The sequence below is a fragment of the Lygodium microphyllum genome, chromosome 15, assembly GCF_053477565.2.
Source record: "Lygodium microphyllum isolate KBCC chromosome 15, Lygodium_microphyllum_v1.1.10, whole genome shotgun sequence".
NCBI classification, from domain to species: domain Eukaryota; kingdom Viridiplantae; phylum Streptophyta; class Polypodiopsida; order Schizaeales; family Lygodiaceae; genus Lygodium; species Lygodium microphyllum.
The window spans coordinates 101,775,504-101,795,899 of NC_141149.1; the positions used below are offsets into that span (position 1 = coordinate 101,775,504).

Below are 20,396 nucleotides of genomic sequence, written 5' to 3' on the forward strand. Positions count from 1 at the left end.
ACACCCCACATTAAAGTACATTTACTTCTTGACCAAAAACATTCTCACGTCAACAACCATAATCATACGTGAATAGCAACCATGCAAGAACATAAGAAGATGAAAGCCATTGAGCCACAAGAGATAATCATTACCATTCACTTGGTTGAAGCCTCAAGCCTAAGATATTTATACCACCACTTTGGGAACCCACACATCCTTACAATTTCATATTAAACTAGTGAACCATTTTGCTTTGGTTAAATGTAATTCCAATGCATGTTAATATTTGGCGAGAGGCTAAACTCTCATTCTCCCCTTTTGTAACACCTCTACTAAATGACCACGTAGAATCTAGGAGTTGAACCAAAGTCCTGATTCTACAAGTTGAACCGAAGTCCTTATGGTCACTACCCTTTTCAACTTAACCAACTAAGCTACACTTGTTTGATCGAGACACCTCTCTCTCTATCAAAGACTGATTCGGTCATATTAAAACTCTAAATGGCCCAAAACCTCAAATATGCATACAATCCACACCAAAAGTGTACATCATGGCACAAACTCAAAGAAGAATGAACGATTTCCTAAAGAACTTATGTTTGGACTTGTGAAATCCCTCAACCACTGTTTTCATCTTACAAAGCCTATTAGCCCACACTGGTGAAACTTTGCCTATTTTGAATTAAGCATCCGTGACTCCATAGCTTGAAACAGCTGGATTTCTTCATGCCAATCGGTTGGCAAGCCTACCAACATGCTATGCAAAGACTAGTAATTCGTTCCATTTAATTATTGGATGGTGCCGAATCTATCAAACTTTTGTTTCTCCCTTGGTCTACTGAGACCTTGTGTGTGGACATTTTCACCATCTCAACTCCATCATTCATCACCTTTGTTGGCATCACCTCATCTTTGACCTCACTAGCTAGCTAAGGCATGTTTCATTGAGTGTCCCGCATATCAATGGTCTCTACTTCTCCCTTGTTGGAGGTACTCCCTCAATAGACTTAGATTACCCCATGAGCCTTGCTAGAGGTGCAAGGCTCCTTTGACATGGATGTCCCGTGCCATCAAAAGTTTTTTGTTGTTGCTTTTGTGTGTGCACCAGCGTTGTGGGGTTTTTTTGGTTTGGGGGGGGGGGGGGGGGGGGGGGCACGCGCAGCTTTTTAAACTGCATTTCCTTTTTCACTCAAATCTCCCCCCAACAAATCTGTAATTAAAAAATTGCCATTACTTCAGGTGGTAAGATACTCAACTGTCTATTTCAGATTGCGTACATGTGTTTATTCCTCAAGCTTGGTGCACCTGCCAGACAGGTGGACCTTACAGCTAACCTGCTTCCTTAGAATTACAGTCCAATATACAAATTACATCTGAAGATTTAACTCCATTCATTTCGCATAATATACAATGATTGGTTGTTTCAGACAGTACACGAACTCCATAGGAAACTTTTGACCCACTAAAGGTTGAACTGTGCAGTTAACTCATTTTAAACGCCATCAATGCCAAGTCAGTAACTTTGTCTTGAGGGAAGAGAGCGGCACTAAATGGCATCTGAAGGTTACTTCACAAACCTGGAGACCTGCTTTGGCTTCAGTCTCCATAATGTTCAATCACAATAACACTCACAGGGTGCTTCCATCGAGTGGAAACCTCATCGTCCTACTCAGTATACAAAATTGACTTCAGTAAGACAAACTACAGCTGCAAGTTTACACTTTCTTTACACTTACTCAAATACTCATTTATTTCTTTCCACCTGTAGGAGCCCGTGGTTTAGCTTTGATCTCACTCTCCTGCTCACAAAACAGCAAAAAGCATGTCAATATCACATTGCAAACTGCACCACTGTTTAAACCTAGACCAATACATTTAGATACTTTGTTCAGGTTGAAGAACAAGGCCAATTGAGGAGTATCTATACCAGATTTTGAGGAAGGGGCTGTGCTCTTCCAAAAAAAAGGAATTTTATTTTGTGCAAGTATATTTTTATGTGTTTAAGTTAACATAGTATCACAAAAGAATATATCAAAAACATTCAGAAAATGAATACAGCAGCAGATATCCAAGAGGAGCACAATCATAAAGAAATTAGTACAAAGGACCATAGAAGAAGTGAAAAGGACTGAAAAGAGGACCCAAAATTGATATCATTGAATGGTATCAATACTGTCCGAGGGGCCAATATGTAAAAAACAGGAATCCAAGTTTTGTGACAGAAGTGCCAAAAATCTTCCTGAACATGCACACATTCGTTTTATGGGTGATAAACTATTAAATCAGTAATCGATGTACAACAAGGCTACGCTTGAGTGATTGCAGCACCAGATATCTAGAAAGCACTGATAAGAGAGATCATACTGTGCTCCCTCCAGTCCTATGACATGGACTGTTGAAGAAGGCCTGGTGCAAGAATCTCTCAATGAAAGCATATCCCGTCAGAAATAGTGAGGTTAAGGTTATAGATGTTAAGCTACCTCAAAATTAGCCTAAAAAATAGTATCGGATTGTTTAGCCATTTTTCCTCAGCTCTTGTGTAGCCCCAAAGCTATTCTAGATAAAACTGAATTGAGTACAATACAAAAGAGTTTTGGGTACAACAAAGGGCTCAAAAATACAGAAAGATACCAATGTGTGACCACTCTTCAATTCCATATCTAACTGTAATCACCCCCTGCTACCATCGGCCTTCTCATCACCATCATCATCAGTGCTGTGTTTACCAGCCAGTCTCCATCAGCACCCTCTCTGGAGCAGCCGTCACCATCATCTAGATGGTGACACCCTGCTGCTGCCATCACCAGCCTGTAGAAGCCAGCTCCCTATGAAACATACACCTAAGATCCAACCTGCACACAAGGTGCAACACAAGCTACATCCACAAACTTACAAGTGATGGACATCAGACTCACCTCCCAGCCATAGAGCAAAATGGGCTCACCCTTGAGCTCGGGAGCTAGTAACACACTAGGTCACTACCACACCCCAAGAGTTGGTGTCCCATACCACCAGCCCCCACTGTCCCAATGTGCACACACATTGGCCTATGAGCCAAGAATCAAAGAGTGGTGCTCACACAATGATGTGCACAATAAGGCTTGAGTCCTATAAATGGGACTCCGCTGCCTTAATCCCAAAGTGCCCTTAGTGCATTCGCACAAAGTCACTTCATGACCATTGTGACCAATGTTGCTAGCACACATGCAAATGTCCAAGGACAACACACTTCCCAACTTATGAATAATTTCTGTCCTCAAAACAATATCCTTAGGAACAAAGTGGGGAAAATGACTCTTCAATGAAGACATTGACTCCCAAGTAGCCACCACCTCAAGGAGGTTCTCCGGAGTCCCACTTGACCAAATGCTCAAGATAAACAGTTTGAAAGGATCATTTAGTCTTATGATCAAGAACCAATTCAGGTTTGAGTAGAACATAATGAGCAGTATCCTCAAGCTGCAGGACTTCCTCAATCAGATTGAAGGTAAATTTTGACCACCTTATTTATTGGAGCTTCACAAACTAAAGACCTTTGGTGCTCAAGCAACCTCATCAGACCTTTTTCTTGTCATCTTTGAGAATTCAGATTGCCTCTAAAGAAGCACAAGTTCTTTTGATGTTGTCATTCTAGCTGGAAGAGGAAAATGGTCAGTGAAGTGGCCTAATGGCCTGCATGTGAAAGTGATGTTTAAAATAGTAAGGCCACAATGGAGTTCAAAAGAGCAAACTGCGGCATACCAAAGTAGCCTCATAACCTTGCAATAGTGGGTCATTTTTTATAATCACCCAATCGTGTAAGACAATAGTTATGCATTGCTTGTTCTACCGCATAGGCAAAAGCCAACCCAAGGGGCCATGTGGGGACCATGTAGGGAGCTTCCATTCGTCCTTATTTAGCACATTCAGTAGCATCTCCAATAATAAATGCCAATATATTTGATAACCAAGGTAATGGAAAAGACATGGGCATTGTAAATGGAAAAATGGCATAGGCAAAGTGATCTGACCTGGTATAGGCCATGAATTAGCAGATCTTTGGTCATTTGTTTTTGATTTCGCATGTGCACCCATCTTGCACAACTTTCAATGATGATTACCCTCTGTTAGGTTAGAGTTCAGCAACATGCATACACTCTCAGTGAACAAGTGAACAACAAGAGAGAAGAGAGTGCTCAAAGGTCACATCCACAATGTAAAAATGAATGAAAGTACAATCCCTAAGGTACTAACTACCACACCCATTGATGAGTGTTCACACAGGGAAAAAACCCTTCTCCAACTAGAAGGTAAAAAGTGCATGTGGAATAAATGAATGTTCACACCAAAACATAAGAGGAACATGATAAGTGTAACAAACCCCCCTCGAGTGAATGATGTAAAAGTATACAAGGAATAGGCAAACCAATCTCCAAACAATGTCAAGCCAAGAGCCTTGCGAAAGGCCTAAGCTCTCTAGAGAAAGCTTTCGTAAACACATCTGCCAAGTGTCCTGTGTAGGGACATAAACCAAGTAAATCTACCTTGTATGGAGCCTCTCTTTGACATAATGATAATGCACCTCAATGTGCTTAGTGTGAGCATTAAAAATTGGATTTCTCATAACTACAATGGCACTCTGATTGTCAATGTCAATAGGAGTGGGTGACTATTGTTCCACACTAAGATGAACCAAAAGACATCTAAGTCATACACATTCTAATGTAACTATAAATGTTGCCTTGTATTCAACTTTACAACTGGATGTGGCCACTATAGACTACTTGCTGCTCAACCAAGAAATACATGAATCACTAAACATGAAAGAATTGCCACTAGTGGACACCCTTGTGTCAAAACAACCAGCCCAATCACTATCTGTAAATGCATGCAAGCAAAGAGTAGTGTCTTTAGGATAGAAAAGGCCCAATATTTGAGTGCCTTTGAGATAACGAAAGACACATTTAACTGCTTGCCAATGTGTCATACCAAGGTTGTGCATAAAGCGTGCCAACTGAGAGATCCCAAATTGAGTATCCGGTCGTATATTACACAAGTACAATAAACAGCCAACAACCTATTGATAAAGAGAAGCATCAAAAGGTTTCTCCTGCATCCTCAAGTGTAAATCTATGTCCTGTTTCAAGAGTAGAAATAGGCTTGCAATCTTGCATTTGAAAATGCTTAAGAAGCTGCCCAAGTATACTGCAAAAATAATGTCCCCCCCAGGCTTGCCAAATGTGTAGTTGCATCCTTCGCATTTGCTCAATTCAACAATCATGCCTAATTTTTTCTTCTTTACACTTGCCATCCTCTTCCTACATTCTTCGATAGCATTCCCCTTCTTCCTACAATAGTTACATCTCTTTTTCTTAACACCATCATCCTTGGTGCTTGAGGAGTCCATAGCAAAATCTGCTTTATCTTTTCCCTTTGACTTTGAGGGCTTCCATGACTTCCCTTTGTTTCAATGGTTGGCTGCAAATGCTGCGATTCAGCCTTGATTGCTCTTCTTGCAACAATAGTAATACCAATGCATCAAATGTATAAGCATTAGCATCTCCTTTTGCAAGTAAAAGGAGTGCAGTGGCAAACCTCTGATAAATATCAGGTAGGCCTCTCAAGACCGTAGATACAAGAGATGCATCGGGAATTATTTGATCAATATTAGCAAGCTGCTTTGTAATGTCCTTGACACGTGTAATGTATGCATCCACAAAATCACCCTCTATCATGTGCTCCATCTCAAGTTGCTTACGCAAATATACTACACAACCCTCATTGCACACCTGACACAAGAAAGCAAGCTTATCCCAAGTATCCTTGGTCATTGCATACAACAAAATATGTGAAATAACCTAGCTCTTGTATGAAAGTGCAATCAAAGCATGAGCTTGGGCATCATGCCCATCCCAGCTCAATTGATCTACTATGGGAAGTGCAAGAGGAGCTCGAGCCAAAGACCCCACTATTGGTTGTGGATGAGCTAGAAGAGCCTATGACATTCGATATAGCAAGGCCTACAGGCCTAACTTCTAAACCACATACATAACCCCCCAAAGCCGCTTGGCAACAAGTACATGCTTCAGCATGTATGCCCACATTGGATAATTAATGTGATCTAATTTTTTAAAGTCCCCAAACATGTTGAGCAAATTATTATGCCCAACCATTGCTTGCTGAAATTTCTGGTTTTTTTGTAACCAGCTACTGTCCAGAGTACAAATGCAGTTGCACCATAACAATAAAGCAATGAAAATTCCAAAAAACTCACAATTTTTCAAAAAATTGATGGTGTTGATGAAGAATTTTCAGCTGAAAAGGCTTCAATGTGCGTAAATGTTGATGTAGAAGATATGATTGGCCTCAATGTTGTTAAATTTGGGGAAATTTCCCAAAATCCCCAACTTTAATCAATGAAATTTAGTGAAATTTGAGCTCAAATATGAAAAGCCCCAAATTTTGGTGCAAGACCCGAGCAATTTCTAAGCATAAAATGAAAAATCCCCAAAATTCTGGGGGGATTCAGAATTTTGGGAGAAAAGCCCCAAAATTTTCAAAGAAATTCGGGGAAATTTTGTATCTTCTGTGAAATCCCCAAATTTCGTGCTTGGCAAGGGCACTATGCACGAACAAAAGCAATTTTAAGTGGCTTAAAGCTGATTAAGGCTTGGGGGGCAATTTTTTAATGTTTAAAGGTGTTGAGCTTGCAGCAAACTATCAGGCAAGCAATGCATAACATGGTGAGATTCTTGGCAGTTTGACGGGCCATGGCAAGACAGGCTGTCAGCAATGGGATGGACGGGCCTGATGGTGCCTGTCAGCTGAGCATCAGGTGCAAAGTATACTGGCTGTCAAATCAAATTCCGTGCCAACAGGCGTGGGTGTGGCTGGGACAGGTGCACAGATCGTGAGCAGGGTGCAGTGTGTATGTAGGCACATCACAGCCCATAGGATGAGATGGTAGATTTCAGCCACTGCTGCTAGGAAATGACCAGGACGTGCAGCACACAGTGGTTCACATTTCATCTTCTCTCTTGGGCTCTTGTGGTTCTCCTTCCCTGAAGCCTAATAGGTCCACATCTTGTACTGTTAGCCCTGCCCTTAGCAAATAACTTCTTTGATCCTGTTGGCTTAGGCTGGTCCCTTCTCCTTGTGGTTGAGCACACAGCCCATGCCTTATGGCTCTGCGGGCAATCCCCATCTTTTTCTTCAGTGTCTCAATGACCTCCTCCTCTTCTGATTGTGTGACATCCAAGACTGTGCTGAGGAAGGCACGTTGTTGGGCAGAGTCAAGAGGCTATGCGGCCTGAAGGGCTGAACTGAAGGTGGGCGACTAAGAAGAGGTATGGCTCTAATACCATTCTTAGGTTCGGCTTCAACAACACATGCACCCTCACACACGCAGTGAACAAGTGAACAGCAAGAGAGAAAAAAGTGCTGGAAAGTCACATCCACAATGTGAGAATGAATGAATGTACAATCCCTAAGGTACTAAGTACCACACCCACTGATGGGTGTTCTCACGGAAAAAAACCCTTCTCTAGCTAGAAGGTAAAAAGTGCCAATGGGGTAAGGGAGCATTCACACCAGAACGTAGGAGGAACACAATAAGTGTAACACTCTCCCCTAATCCAAGGTTCCTAAGTCAAAAGTTAGAACTTAAGGACATCACAAGATCAGTGGAGGAAAAGTGCCACTTGGCTCATTTTCCTATTTGAAGTGCATGCAGCCCATAGTTTGGAAATCTGGGATGCATGTCCTGTTTTTGCAAGCATGGACAGCTTGACACAACAGGGAACTTGTCCCTTCCCCTCCAAAAGGTGGGCTGGTTTCATCATATAAAATAAGCTTCCCTCTCACTCAAGTCTTTGTTGTTCATTGAAGCAGTTCGAGAGATCCTAGAGACATCATTTATACTACTCTCCTGAATAATCGAGTTCACAAGTAAGAAAATATAATATTTCTTGGATGAATATGACATCAGGCTAAACAATGACTCTGTGAAGATTGTGTTCTTTCATACTTCTTAACAGATTTCTTGTGGTTGGCATAGCCAACTCTTCCATAACACATATTGTCATAGGTCATACATGAAGTGATTGATAGCACACATGCTATTAATTCTTCAACACTAGTAAGTTGACATGTCATATCAGTGATCACATCAATTTATGTTACTAACTTACCAAACAGAGGGATATCCAGATGAAACTATTATGCATAAGTATGTGAGCCAACCATATTAGGTACATATTTCCCTCTCAATATATGGTAAGCCCAATATCTTTTCAAAGAGGTTTGAAGTACACTGTGAGATGATTAATAACTACTACATCATCATTGGCACTACATTCTCCAAGCAATTCAGATTTTCATGGTCTCACCTCACCAGCTCACGAAATTCTATCAAAAAGAGTCGTGTAACATGAAGCAAATCATAAAGCTACTGTGCAGCTGCAAGCAAGTCAAGATACTACAAAAGAAAAAAGTATGCCCCTTGCCCATGGCACATAAGTAGGCAAGTACACGAGAACTATGTAGGCCTTTTCCTGAGGTCACAGGGTGGTGGCAGAATTGAATAACAAAAGAACACATATGAGGTCACAGGGTGGTGGCAGAATTGAATAACAAAAGAACACATATGAAGCATGAAATATTCACATAAGTAGGCAAGTACACGAGAACTATGTAGGCCTTTTCCTGAGGTCACAGGGTGGTGGCAGAATTGAATAACAAAAGAACACATATGAAGCATGAAATATTCACAAATTTCACCTGGGTAGGATGGAGTAATATATAATTTTTTGCAGCAGCAGGATTATAGTTCTCAGCACCTTTGCTCCAATCATAGCTAACCTGCAATCCAAAATCCCGTACAAAATACTGATCAACTCTTACTGTCTTTGCTTGCCAGAGAATCGCTTACTTATAATGTGTAACTCTTGGATCTAATAGTCATTAATGGGAATATAAACTTTAAGCCACGTTTTGCACATGCAAATCCACAGCATAGTGCTTCAAGAAACTGTTCATATAATCAGGTCCTACCACAATAAAATATATCAGAACATGATATTGCAAATCTCATACCGCATAGGCAAAAATGGTGCCATCAAAATTAAATGTGCTGCAAGGGATAGGTTGATTGCATCTGCTCATGGCCTACAATCACAAAGGATGAGTTAGATTGCAAGACCATTAATTACAACCTAAAGGCCAAAGATATCTGTAATTCCTCCGTGTAGACTATGTTTTAAGGAGAGACGTACCCTATCAAGGAATAGAAAAAGAGTGTTAAAAATTCAGATAACAATCCCAAAACATTAGGATACAGTCACATAGATACTTGAGTGAAACATGCTAGGGATATCTAAGGATGCAAGACTCAATCTGCTGTTCACATTCCCTTGACACTTCATTGCACATTGTAGTAGCTCAATTTTACAGCTTTGAGACACGATTCTCTTCGTTTCTTAATGTCACCCATACACTTTTTCCGAATTCAAAAACCATACCACATTCCCTATTGTGCACCAACTAGATTTTACAGTCTAGCAATTAGAATGGAACATCTCACCTTTAGCCTTTGTTTATTTTCCTTGTCCCAGAAATTGTATGCACCATCAGACCCAGCAGTAGCAAAAGTTGAATGTACCTGCAGACAGCATTTTAAGCAAACTGACGCCTCAATCTCTTTTTTCTTTTAATAGTTCCCTCCCTCCCTCCCTCTCAAAAATGTGCTCCCTTGCTCTCCCCCCACCACACCCCACCCGCCAGGGGGCCATGAAAGCCACCTCCAAACACGCTACTATATGACACAAGCCAACGATAACTCATCCTCTATAAAGACAAAGGTGTTGCTAGTTTGGGAAACCCTCACATAGGGCTCAAGTAAGATCTTATCAGCAAGGGGAAACAGAAGGTATCTCACATGTGAGAATGCTCAGCCCCTAACCCACTGTTATTGGAAGGTGAGGGAGGGGAGACTGGGCATCTACCTTGCCATGGGAGAAAGCATATGGTACCGAACATTTTAACGTCAATCACATAGAGCGCTTTTGGAATCTCCTCCAGGTCTCATTGCAGTCTCAACCCAAAAAAGTTGGTAGAGTTCCTGCTCAGTACTAGCATAATGGGCCCCATCCATGAATCAGATGACATATTAAAACATGTGCAACTCAACATGTGTAAGCTACCTTGTCACAATCTGATAGCATATCAAAACATGTAAGCACGATCCCGCATGGTGGCCTTGCATTGAGCAAGCAAAATTAAAGGCCTTAATTACAGAACATTTATCATGCATTCAGCCTAATTTCAGTCCACCAAAGTAGCCTCAAAGAGAATTATTTTTTGTTAAATATATTTTGTTTTCTGGTAGGACATGTTGACTTAATGAAAAAATGGGTTTAAATTTTTAAGTTTCACCAAGTTTTCTTAATTATGATGAACTTCAATTCTAGTACCCCTAGATCTTTGCATGGTAATCACGTAATAAAGAATTTGACACTCTGCATGCACTCGATGGATCGTTTCATGGAGAGACTTGGATACCTAGAGATATACGTGCCACATGAGACGCAAGTAGAAATTCACCATCTCACTAGCTAGAGTTCGAGGCAAGGAGAGAAGCCCGGATTCCTAGAGCCCAAAACAATTGCAAATTGTGCCATGAGGAGGTGGAGTGAGAAGCACCACATAGGGGTATCCAAAGCCTACTACATAGTCCACTCAAGATACCCTACACTATCACAAGGGACACCTCCCTTAGACTAGTTGTCACATCCTTGGACATCCAAATGGGCGCTAGTAGCATTGGTCACAATGGTTATGAAGTGACTTAGTGCCTACGTACTAAGGACACTCCAAGGTTAGAAAAGTCAAGTCCTATTTATAGGGCCCTATTGTGCATATTGTAACGCGATCACCACTCTTGGACTCTTGGCCCATTGGCCAACACATCCATATACCAAGATGGTGTGGGTTGGGACCCTTGGGATGTGGTCATCACCCAAAGTGCTGCTAGCTCTCACGCTCAAGGGCCTGCCCGTTTGGCTCTATGGTTGGGAGGGGAGTCTAATGTCCAACCCCTTATATTTGTGAATATGGTTTGTGTCATGTCTCATGTGCAAGTTGGATCCTAGGGGGACATTTCATTGGTATCAAAGTGTCAACTTGCAATTGGATGTGAAATCCAATGATGTAGGAAAGGCACTTAAAACCGCGGTTCACATTTGCAACCGCTCTCCAAACAGGTCCTTAAATAATGGCATCCCTAAGGAGGTTTGGTCTGGCAAATCAGCCTCATATGACCATTTACAGATATTCGGTTGTGATGCTTTTGTGCATGTTAGAGATGAGCTAAGGAGCAAACTTGACCCAAAATCCACCAAATGCATTTTTATGAGCTATGGTGATAAGGGTGAATTTGGCTATAGAGTGTGGTTATCTCAGTTCAAGAAAATTCTTCGCATCCATAATGTTGTGTTTAATGAGGCAAAGTTGCTGAAAAGTACTTTAGCCTCTGATGAAGACATGAAAAGGAATCAGCCTCATATAACCATTTACGCATATTCGGTTGTGATGCTTTTGTGCATGTTAGAGATGAGCTGAGGAGCAAACTTGACCCAAAATCCACCAAAGGCATTTTTATGGGCTATGGTGATGAGGGTGAATTTGGCTATAGAGTGTGGTTACCTCAATCCAAGAAAATTGTTCGCAACCGTAATGTTGTGTTTCATGAGGTAAAGTTGCTGAAAAGTACTTTAGCCTCTGATGAAGACATGAAAAATGTCAAATTTCTGAATTTGCAGCCACCTATTCCTTCAAATGATGAACCTCATGATGTTGTACCATAGGCTGAAACTAATGATCAAATGTTACTTTTGAGCCAGATGATGATGGACAGCAAATAGAAGCACAAGGAGGTCATGGACAGCAAGATAGACTTGCTGATTATGAAAATGCAAGTGCTAGTAATGAAAATGAAGGTGTTGTACAGCATGAACAGCATGTTGAAAATAGCTTACAGCAGCCAATACATGCTAAAAATAACATACCTCCAGATGTAGACCCATTCCTGAGAATGTAACATTGGGTACGCAAGTCTACACGCTTAAGAAGGCAGCCACATAGATATAACCTCTCTTTGTACTATGTGATGCTTACAGATGAGGGTGAGCCTTTTACATATAAAGGCCAAGTCATGCAAATTCAGTAGTAAGTGGGAGCTACCCATGCAGAAATAGATTAAATCTCTGTATGCTAATGATACTTGGGATCTTGTGTCGTTGCCCAAAGGAAGAAAGCCTCTTCCAAACAAATTGGTTTACAAAGTAAAGACAATTGATGGGAAACCCAAGTACAAGGCAAGATTGGTTGCCAAAGAGTATGCACAGAATGAAGGGATTGACTTCCAAGAGGTCTTCTCACTTATTGTGAAGATGACTACTCTAGGTGTGCTTTTTACTCTCACTGCTATATTGGACTTAGAGCTATACCAAATGGATGTAAAAACAGCTTTTTTGCATGGTGATATTGATGAGGAAATCTACATGAAACAGCCCGAGGGCTTTGTAGTTCCTGGAAAAGAGCAGTTGGTGTGTAAACTAAAACGCAGCTTGTATGGGCTGAAGCAAGCACCACGGCAATGGTGCAAAAGTTTGACACCTTTATGCTCTCTCACGGGTTTACATGCAGCCATGCAAATCGTTGTTTGTACATGAAAAAGAATACAGATGGCAGCCCCATCATACTTGTTTTGTATGTGGATGATATGTTGCTAGCTGGGAAAAGAAAGACTAGCTTGGATGCTCTCAAAGATCAGCTGAAACCAACTTTCTCCATGAAAGATTTAGGGAATGTAGAGCATACATTGGGCATGAGAATTCGTAGGGATAGAACGCAGAAATTGTTGTTCTTATCTTAAGAAAAATACATTGAAAAGGTATTGGACAGATTTAACATGGCTAAAGCTAAGCCTTTTGGGGTGCCCTTACCTCCATATCTTAAGCTTAGTAAAGCCAACAGCCCAAAAGATGACATGGAAGCCAATGCTATGAAAAAAGTCCCTTATGCATTAGCTTGTGGCTCTTTTATGTATGCTACAGTTGCTACTTGTCCAGACATTGCTCATGCAGTTATCAGCAGGTTTATGTTAAATCCTGGCAAAACACATTGGGAGGTTGTCAAGTGTGTTCTTCGATACCTTAAGGATACACAAAGAAAGTGTATTTGCTATGGGTAGGGTGCACTTAGTTGGCAAGGTTATTGTGATGCAAATATGGTAGGTGACTTGGACACTCGCAGGTCCACTAGCGAGTACGTCTTTACAGTTGTTGGTGGGGCCGTTTCTTGGTGCTCCAGGTTGCAGAACATCATAGCACTGAGTACTACTAAAGCTGAATACATATCAACTATTGAAGCTTCTAAGGAAGCTATATGGTTGAGCAGACTTGCAGAGGATCTAGGCATATCTATGAGTACTCCAGTGTTGGGATGTGATGTAGGGAAAGGATAGGCACGGAGATTGAGGTAGATAGACATTACGCGCAGTGGGAGAGATAGAGGGAGTGCGAGTGAGCAGAGTAGAGAGTGAACACATTTTTCGACACAATGACAAGAGTACCACTTTAGGTTTTAGATAGATATATGTATGAAAGTACAATGTGCTAAGGGTGTGTTCACACCCGTGCACATATAAAAGGTACGATGGCCCTTTATTCCCAACAGCCTTCCACCTACAACAACCTCCTACCTAAAGGCAATGTGCCTTAAGAGAAGAAAAGAATCAGCTAAGTCTAAGTATGTACAAAGCTTAAATAAATATATCTATCCAACTCCCATCATCTGTCGACAATGAGCAAACCGCTCTGCTAGAAGACCCTTGGTGAGAAGGTCTGCAAGATTATCATCTGTATGCACTTTGACAAGCTCAATGCTCTTGCTATCAAGTACATCTCTAATGAAGTGATACTTCACCTGTATGTGCTTTGTCTTTGCATGAAAGACAGGATTCCGTGCTAGTATGATAGCACTTTGACTATCATAATGAAAAACAGGTAACTCTGTGATGCCAAGCTCTCCCACCAGACGTGAAAGCCATAAAGCCTCCTTGCATGCCTCAGTGGCAGCTACATACTCTGCCTCTATAGTAGACAATGCAACACACTTTTGTAACCTAGAGATCCAAGAGACCGCTCCTCCTGTGAAAGGAGGCACATATCCAGAAGTGGACTTCCTGTAATCCGTATGACCAGCATAGTCTGCATCCATAAAGCCAACAACAGATGCCTTCTGCTTCCCCCCCCCTCCATATTGAAACGCTGCAAAACTTTGGAGATATACTCCTGCTGAGATAGATAGAGTAAGCCTTTAGATCTATCTTTGAGTATTCGCATGCCAAGAATGTGAATTGCATCACCAAGATCCTTCATGCCAAAGCTGCCATGAAGACTTTGCTTCAATGAATCCAAGGCATGAGTATCTCTGCCAACAATCAGCATGTGTGCTATCCTGTCTGTCCATTGCTTCCTTGAAGCAAGACGGTTCACCACAGTCTGTCAACATGGCATACTCAGCCACATTAATTGCACCAAGAACAAATCTGTCAGGTTGTCTAGTAGCCCTAGACGATCTCCTAACCCAATGGTCATTGTTTGCTCGCTGTTCCTGCAAATTTCCATTTTCAGCATGCTGTCCTGGTATTTCAGCCTGCAAATCGGTATTAACAGCTTGCTGTCCTGCACATGTAATGGCTCATTTTCATGGGCAATAGCTGGTTGATCATTTCTAGCATAATTTCCTACATTTACAGGTTCATTTACAGTAGGTATTTGCTGCTGTACAGCGGGCACATTTTGCTGTCCAAAAGATATTTCTTCCCGGAATACAACCCTACAGACCTCCTCAGTCTTTTCGCACTGTTTGTGCATGCGATCTTCCCGGAAGATAACGTCATCGCTATGTACTACTTTCCTTTTCTCGGGATCCCACAATTTATACCCCATTTCACCCTCGTCACCATATCCTAGGAAAATGCATTTACAGGACCTTGGCTCAAGTTTGCTGCGTTTTTCTTTACGAATGTGCACAAAAGCCTCACAACCAAACACTTTCAAATGAGCATATAAAGGTGGCTTGCCCGACCACGCTTCTTGGGGAACTCCCCCTTCCCCCCCCCCCCTCCAAAGACCTGTTTGGTGACCGATTAATCAAGTAAATGGCTGTTATAACAACCTCTGTCCAAAAACCATGGGGTAATGCAGCATGAGACACCATCGTACGGACCTTATCTTGTATGGTTTGATTTATACGCTCTGCAACTCCATTTTGGAGTGGATTATGAGGGGCAGTGAGCTCCCTCTTTATCCCTTTGCTCTCACAAAATGCCTGTAAGGCTTTGGACACATATTCCCCACCATTGTCAGAGCGAAGACACTTAGTGTCTTATCTGTCTGATTTTCAGCCAATGCCAAGAATTTTTTAAACTTGTCAAGCACCTCATCCTTGCTATGAATAGGATAAACCCATACTTTCTGTGTAGCATCATTGACAGAGGTGACAAAATATTTATTTCCCCCTAAAGATAATTCTGGCATTTGACATACATCCGAATGTACTAACTCTACAGGAGAAGATTTTAAAGAAAGAGACTTTTTGTGAGAAGTTTGTGTATGTTTGCCATAAATGCAATGATCACAGTGCTCAAAATCAGCATAACGAAGATAAGGCAAGTAACCCAAACGAGAAAGCACTTTCATTCATTTTTGACTCGTGTGTCCCAACCGGCCATGCCACAAAGAAACACTTGGCTGCTCGGTCACGGCAACAACATGGTCACGCACACTAGATACATGAAGTGGATACAACGTATCACTCTTGCAACCTCTGGCAATAACCCTGGATCCCTTACAGATCTTCCATTTTCCATCACCAAAGGTGGTACGAAAACCATCATCATCTAGCTACCCTATGCTAATCAAGCTCTTCTTGAGCTAAGGTACATGCCGTACATGTTGAAGTGTAAAGACAGAACCATGGTGAAACTGTAACTGCACACTACCAATACCTGCAATCTCACATGCATAGTTGTCCCCAAGATGGACAACACCATGTCGACCCCCTGTATATGTGGAAAACCACTCACGATGAGGAGTGACATAAAAGGAAGCACCTGAATCAAGAATCCAGGTATGCATGTCATCATCTATATCTGCAACTAGAGCATGTGCACCAAAATGTGAAGAGACAAAGAGTACATCACTCCCATTGTCACTGTCATGAGTGACTACATTCACCTCTTCAATTTTTATATTGCTTTTCTTAGGCTGACTGTCCTCCTCCTCTTCCTTGCAGTCATATGTCTTCTTGCCTTTTCCTTTCTCTTTCTTCCATTTGTAGCAGTCACGTTTAAAGTGACCCTTCTTGCCACAATGATGGCATTCAACATCTTTTCCACGTGATTTACTATGTCCCTTGCCATCATATTTGCCCTTTTGCTATGATCTGCCCCTAGTATGCAAAGCACCGGAAGACTTACTAGATGCATTGTTCTACCGATTCATCTCTTCCATAAGTAGAGCACTCTCTACATCAGCATACAAAAGGATCACATTAAAATTGCTCATAGTAGTTCTGAATATATCCCAACTCTCTGGTAGAGTGCAAAGCAAGAAAGTAGCCTTAAATTCCTCATCAATCATGAACTTCAACGCAACCAGCTAGCTGAAAATGGAGTTAAACTCACTCAAGTGAGTAGGCATTGCTGTACCTTCTTTCATACGCAAATCCATAAGCTTTTTCAGCCAATACACTTTACTTGCAACACTCTTCTGTGCATACAGTTCTTCCAGTCTAGTTCATATAGCATATGCACAATCCAAACCTTCAATGTTGAAGAGCAAGGCATCAGAAATTTATAGCTCTATGGTTGAGCGTGCAAGCTCATTCAACTCATCCCAATCGTCCTGATCCATGTCCGCAGGCTTTGCTCCTTTAGTTTTGATCGGCTTTGCCAGCTTCTTTTGTAACAGGATATTGTAGCACTGTTTTTGCCACACTGCAAAATTATGTGCGCCTTCAAGCTTCTTTATATGCATCAAATTACTGCTGTCATTGCTACCAGCCATGGTTTTCAACTCAAAAGTGACCAAAAAACCAATAAATGCAGGCCCAAATTGTCACCCAAGTGACCAAGGTAAAAACAAGTACCAATCAGCAATAAATGACCACGCAGAAGTATAGATTTCAAATCTATAATTCAGTTTTCAGAAGCACCAAACCAAGTGCTACAGCATTATCCAACTGATTACAGCTGTTCCAAAGGGCATGTGCATCACATTACATGAGAAATCCCAAAATTTCAGCTGTAATTTCTGTTGTACGTGTACCCAAGGGCATAAAATTTGACAGGAACGGTCAAAAGCCCCAAAATTTTGTGCCCAAAAGCGTTAAACACACATCTGCATTTCCTCTATCATGCATAGAACTGTCCAACTTTGCCAAAATAAAGCAATTTCAGCAAAATCCCAAAATTTCACCAAGTGTTGATGTCCAAATTGCACGGAATTCAACCTGCATATACATAAAATGACCAAATGCTGCACAAATTTTACCCAAATTGTAAAAGCCCCAAATTGCACGGGGCTCAATGTGCCTCAATGTCGAGAAATTGGGTCAATTTCAGCCCAATTTGTGCATGTACATAAAAAGCCCCAAATGTCGAGGACAAAATGTCACAAATTCCTGCAATTTCTGAGACAAATATCACTGTTGCATCTTGTTCGCACCAAATCTGGACAAATCTCCAAATTTTCCAAGTCCTGTGTGCACTAATTTCAGTGAAATTGAAAGAATTTTAGTGAAATTGAAAGAATTTCAGTAAAAATGTGAAAAGCCCCAAATTCCCGAGCAAATGTGCACCAACTTTGCAATTTCTAAGTCAAGTTGTCCAATTTTGTGTTGAGATCCCCAAATTCGAGAAAAGCCCCAAATTTCTGAGCCGATTTTGCACAGAACTAAAATCTTGTGCTTTTACGCGCGAAACTCTGTCAGTGGGTGAAGCAATTATCAGAGGAAAAAAAAGGTTGAATTTTGGATGGAACAAAAATCTGACGGGCCAACGCCGTCAGCCGTGCGCTGTGACACCCGCTGGACACGCCGCCTGTTCGCCTATCCCTCACGCCGCGTCAACTGGATACCCCCGTCGCCCACCGTGCAGTCGTTGTTCCCTACAGACGTCGCACCGTCCTCTGGTCCGTGCCTACCACGCTGTCACCTGTCGCCGTGCAGCTGTCACGCCCGTTCGCTACTCCCCAGTCGTTGTCAACAGCTGTCGCCTGGTCCCTACTGGACCTGCCGCCCAATCCTGAGCACCCGTGCCGGTCTTCTTCACGACCTATTCATTGGTCTTCTGTATGCGACTTCTTCTTACAACTATAGCCTCTAGTCAACAGCTTCTCGTTTGTCAGGCTTGCAACTGGCGACTAATGCTTGTGGCTTGAGCGAATCATTGTGGCTCTGATACCAATTTGTAGGGAAAGGATAAGCACGGAGATCGAGGTAGACAGACCTTATGCGCAGTGAGAGAGACAAAGAGAGAGCGAGTGAGCAGAGTAGAGAGTGAACACGTTTTTCGGTACAATGACAAGACTACCACTTTAGGCTTTAGATAGATATATGTATAAAAGTACAATGTGCTAAGGGTGCGTTCACACCCATGCTGGCCCTTTATTCCCAACATGTGATAGCCAAAGTACTATGTATTTGGCTAAGAATGCCATATATCATTCACGTGCAAAGCATATAGATGTGCAATTGAAATATGGCATAAACGTATTGGACATGCAAATGTACAAAGACTGAAATTAATGCAGTCCAGAGGATTGGTTACAGGGTTGTCTTCATTTAGAGTTACAGAATTGCATAAAGTTTGTGAAGCATGTCAGTTTGGTAAGCAGGCAAGACAACCCTTCTCGCATGACAGAGAAGTCAGTACAAAAATACTTGATGTAGTGCATATAGATGTTTGGGGACCTACACAGAATGTATCTCTTGGTGGCAGCAAATACTTTGTCACACTTATTGATGACTATTCAAGGAAGTTATGGGTATACTTTATAAAGGAAAACCAAAATGACCAGTAAGTCTTCAATCTAATTTGCCCCTTGATTCAAGCAATCAATTGGCCTTCACCCACTTTGATGGAGATGGAAAATGCCCCAAATTCATTGATTTGATGGTTCCTCCACCTAAATTTGACTAAAAACAACTTCAGCCCTATTGAATCCAAGTCTTTGAGCTTCCAATTTCTAACACACTTCCCGAGGCTGCTGTTGAACCCTAATTTCTAGTGCAAATTAGGGTTTGCAACAGAGAAATCTGAAATTTCTCAACCTCTGGTGATCTCAATGTTGTAATCTTTGGAGCAAGACTGTGGAAAGGCTAGGAGATGAGACACAATTTGGCCTTCACCCGCTTTGATGGAGATGGAAAATGCCATTCATTGATTTGCTAGTCCCTCCACCAAAATTTGACTAAACAACAGCTTCAGCCCTGTTGAATCCAAGTCTTGGAGCTTCCAATTTTTGGCACGCTTCTCAAGGCTATTACTAAACCCTAATTTCTAGTGCAAATTGGGGTTTACAACAAAGAAATCTGAAATTTCTCAGCCTTTGGTGATCTTAATATTGTCCTATAATCTTTGAAGCAAGGCTGTAGAAAGGCTAGGAGATGAGAAAACATACTAAGAAGAGAGAAAATTCAGACTTTCTTCACGAAGAACTAAAGAAAATCTATCATTTATTGTTGCTGCTCTATCTCAACAGCTTGTAGATGGAAAGAACTGAAGTAAATCGGCCATTTACTGCTGCATCTCAGCAGCCTGTAGATGCTGTCACATGTTGTTGATTGGTCTTATCCTCCTCCTGGCTGCCTCCGAAGGTCCTCCAATAACTGCAAATCAAACCAGCAGCATCTCCTCCCTCTCTCTTGCAAGCTGAATACACTAAAATGCCTCTCTTCAGCCTCTAAAGACGTTTTTCAATCTTGCATGGGTATTCTTAACAAGTGGCAGCCTTCCCAAATGGTTTTTCCAGCATTATCCATAATTAAATATTAATTTTCAATCTTCAAATACTGGCCTCATTTTTTTTAAAATGCATATATATGTACATATATATACTTGCATGCACACATGCACATATATACAATGCATGTATAATGCATTGTGTGCACACGCACATATGCATGCATGCATGTGTGGATAAGTGTACGCGCATATACTGCCTCTGTAATTGTTCTCAATGCATACATGACTCCATTTATTAGAGCCTTTCACCATGGCTAAGGCTCGCTATATACACTGAAAACCAGGTGCAAACAAAGGAAAGACAGCAAGTGATGTAAGAGATTTGATCATTCCTAGGAGGCAC

At 41.5% G+C, this 20,396-nt stretch overlaps 1 protein-coding gene across 2 annotated transcripts in view; it reads right to left on the minus strand.

Moving 5' to 3' along the window:
- Positions 1-1,189: 1,189 nt before the first annotated feature.
- The window catches only part of RAE1 (Transducin/WD40 repeat-like superfamily protein), a 72,110-nt gene continuing 52,903 nt past the window's right edge, over positions 1,190-20,396 (minus strand). Inside the window, exons 9-13 of one of the 2 annotated variants that reach the window (XM_087694502.1) lie at positions 9,542-9,619; positions 9,055-9,126; positions 8,740-8,820; positions 1,745-1,781; positions 1,190-1,647 (exon numbers count right to left, since the gene is read on the minus strand). In XM_087694502.1, the coding sequence (XP_087550628.1) occupies positions 1,640-1,647; positions 1,745-1,781; positions 8,740-8,820; positions 9,055-9,126; positions 9,542-9,619 (276 nt within the window). In that variant the 3' untranslated portion in view covers positions 1,190-1,639. Of the gene's footprint in view, positions 1,782-8,739; positions 8,821-9,054; positions 9,127-9,541; positions 9,620-20,396 lie in introns of both variants that reach the window. The other variant, XM_087694501.1, reaches the window with a different exon arrangement.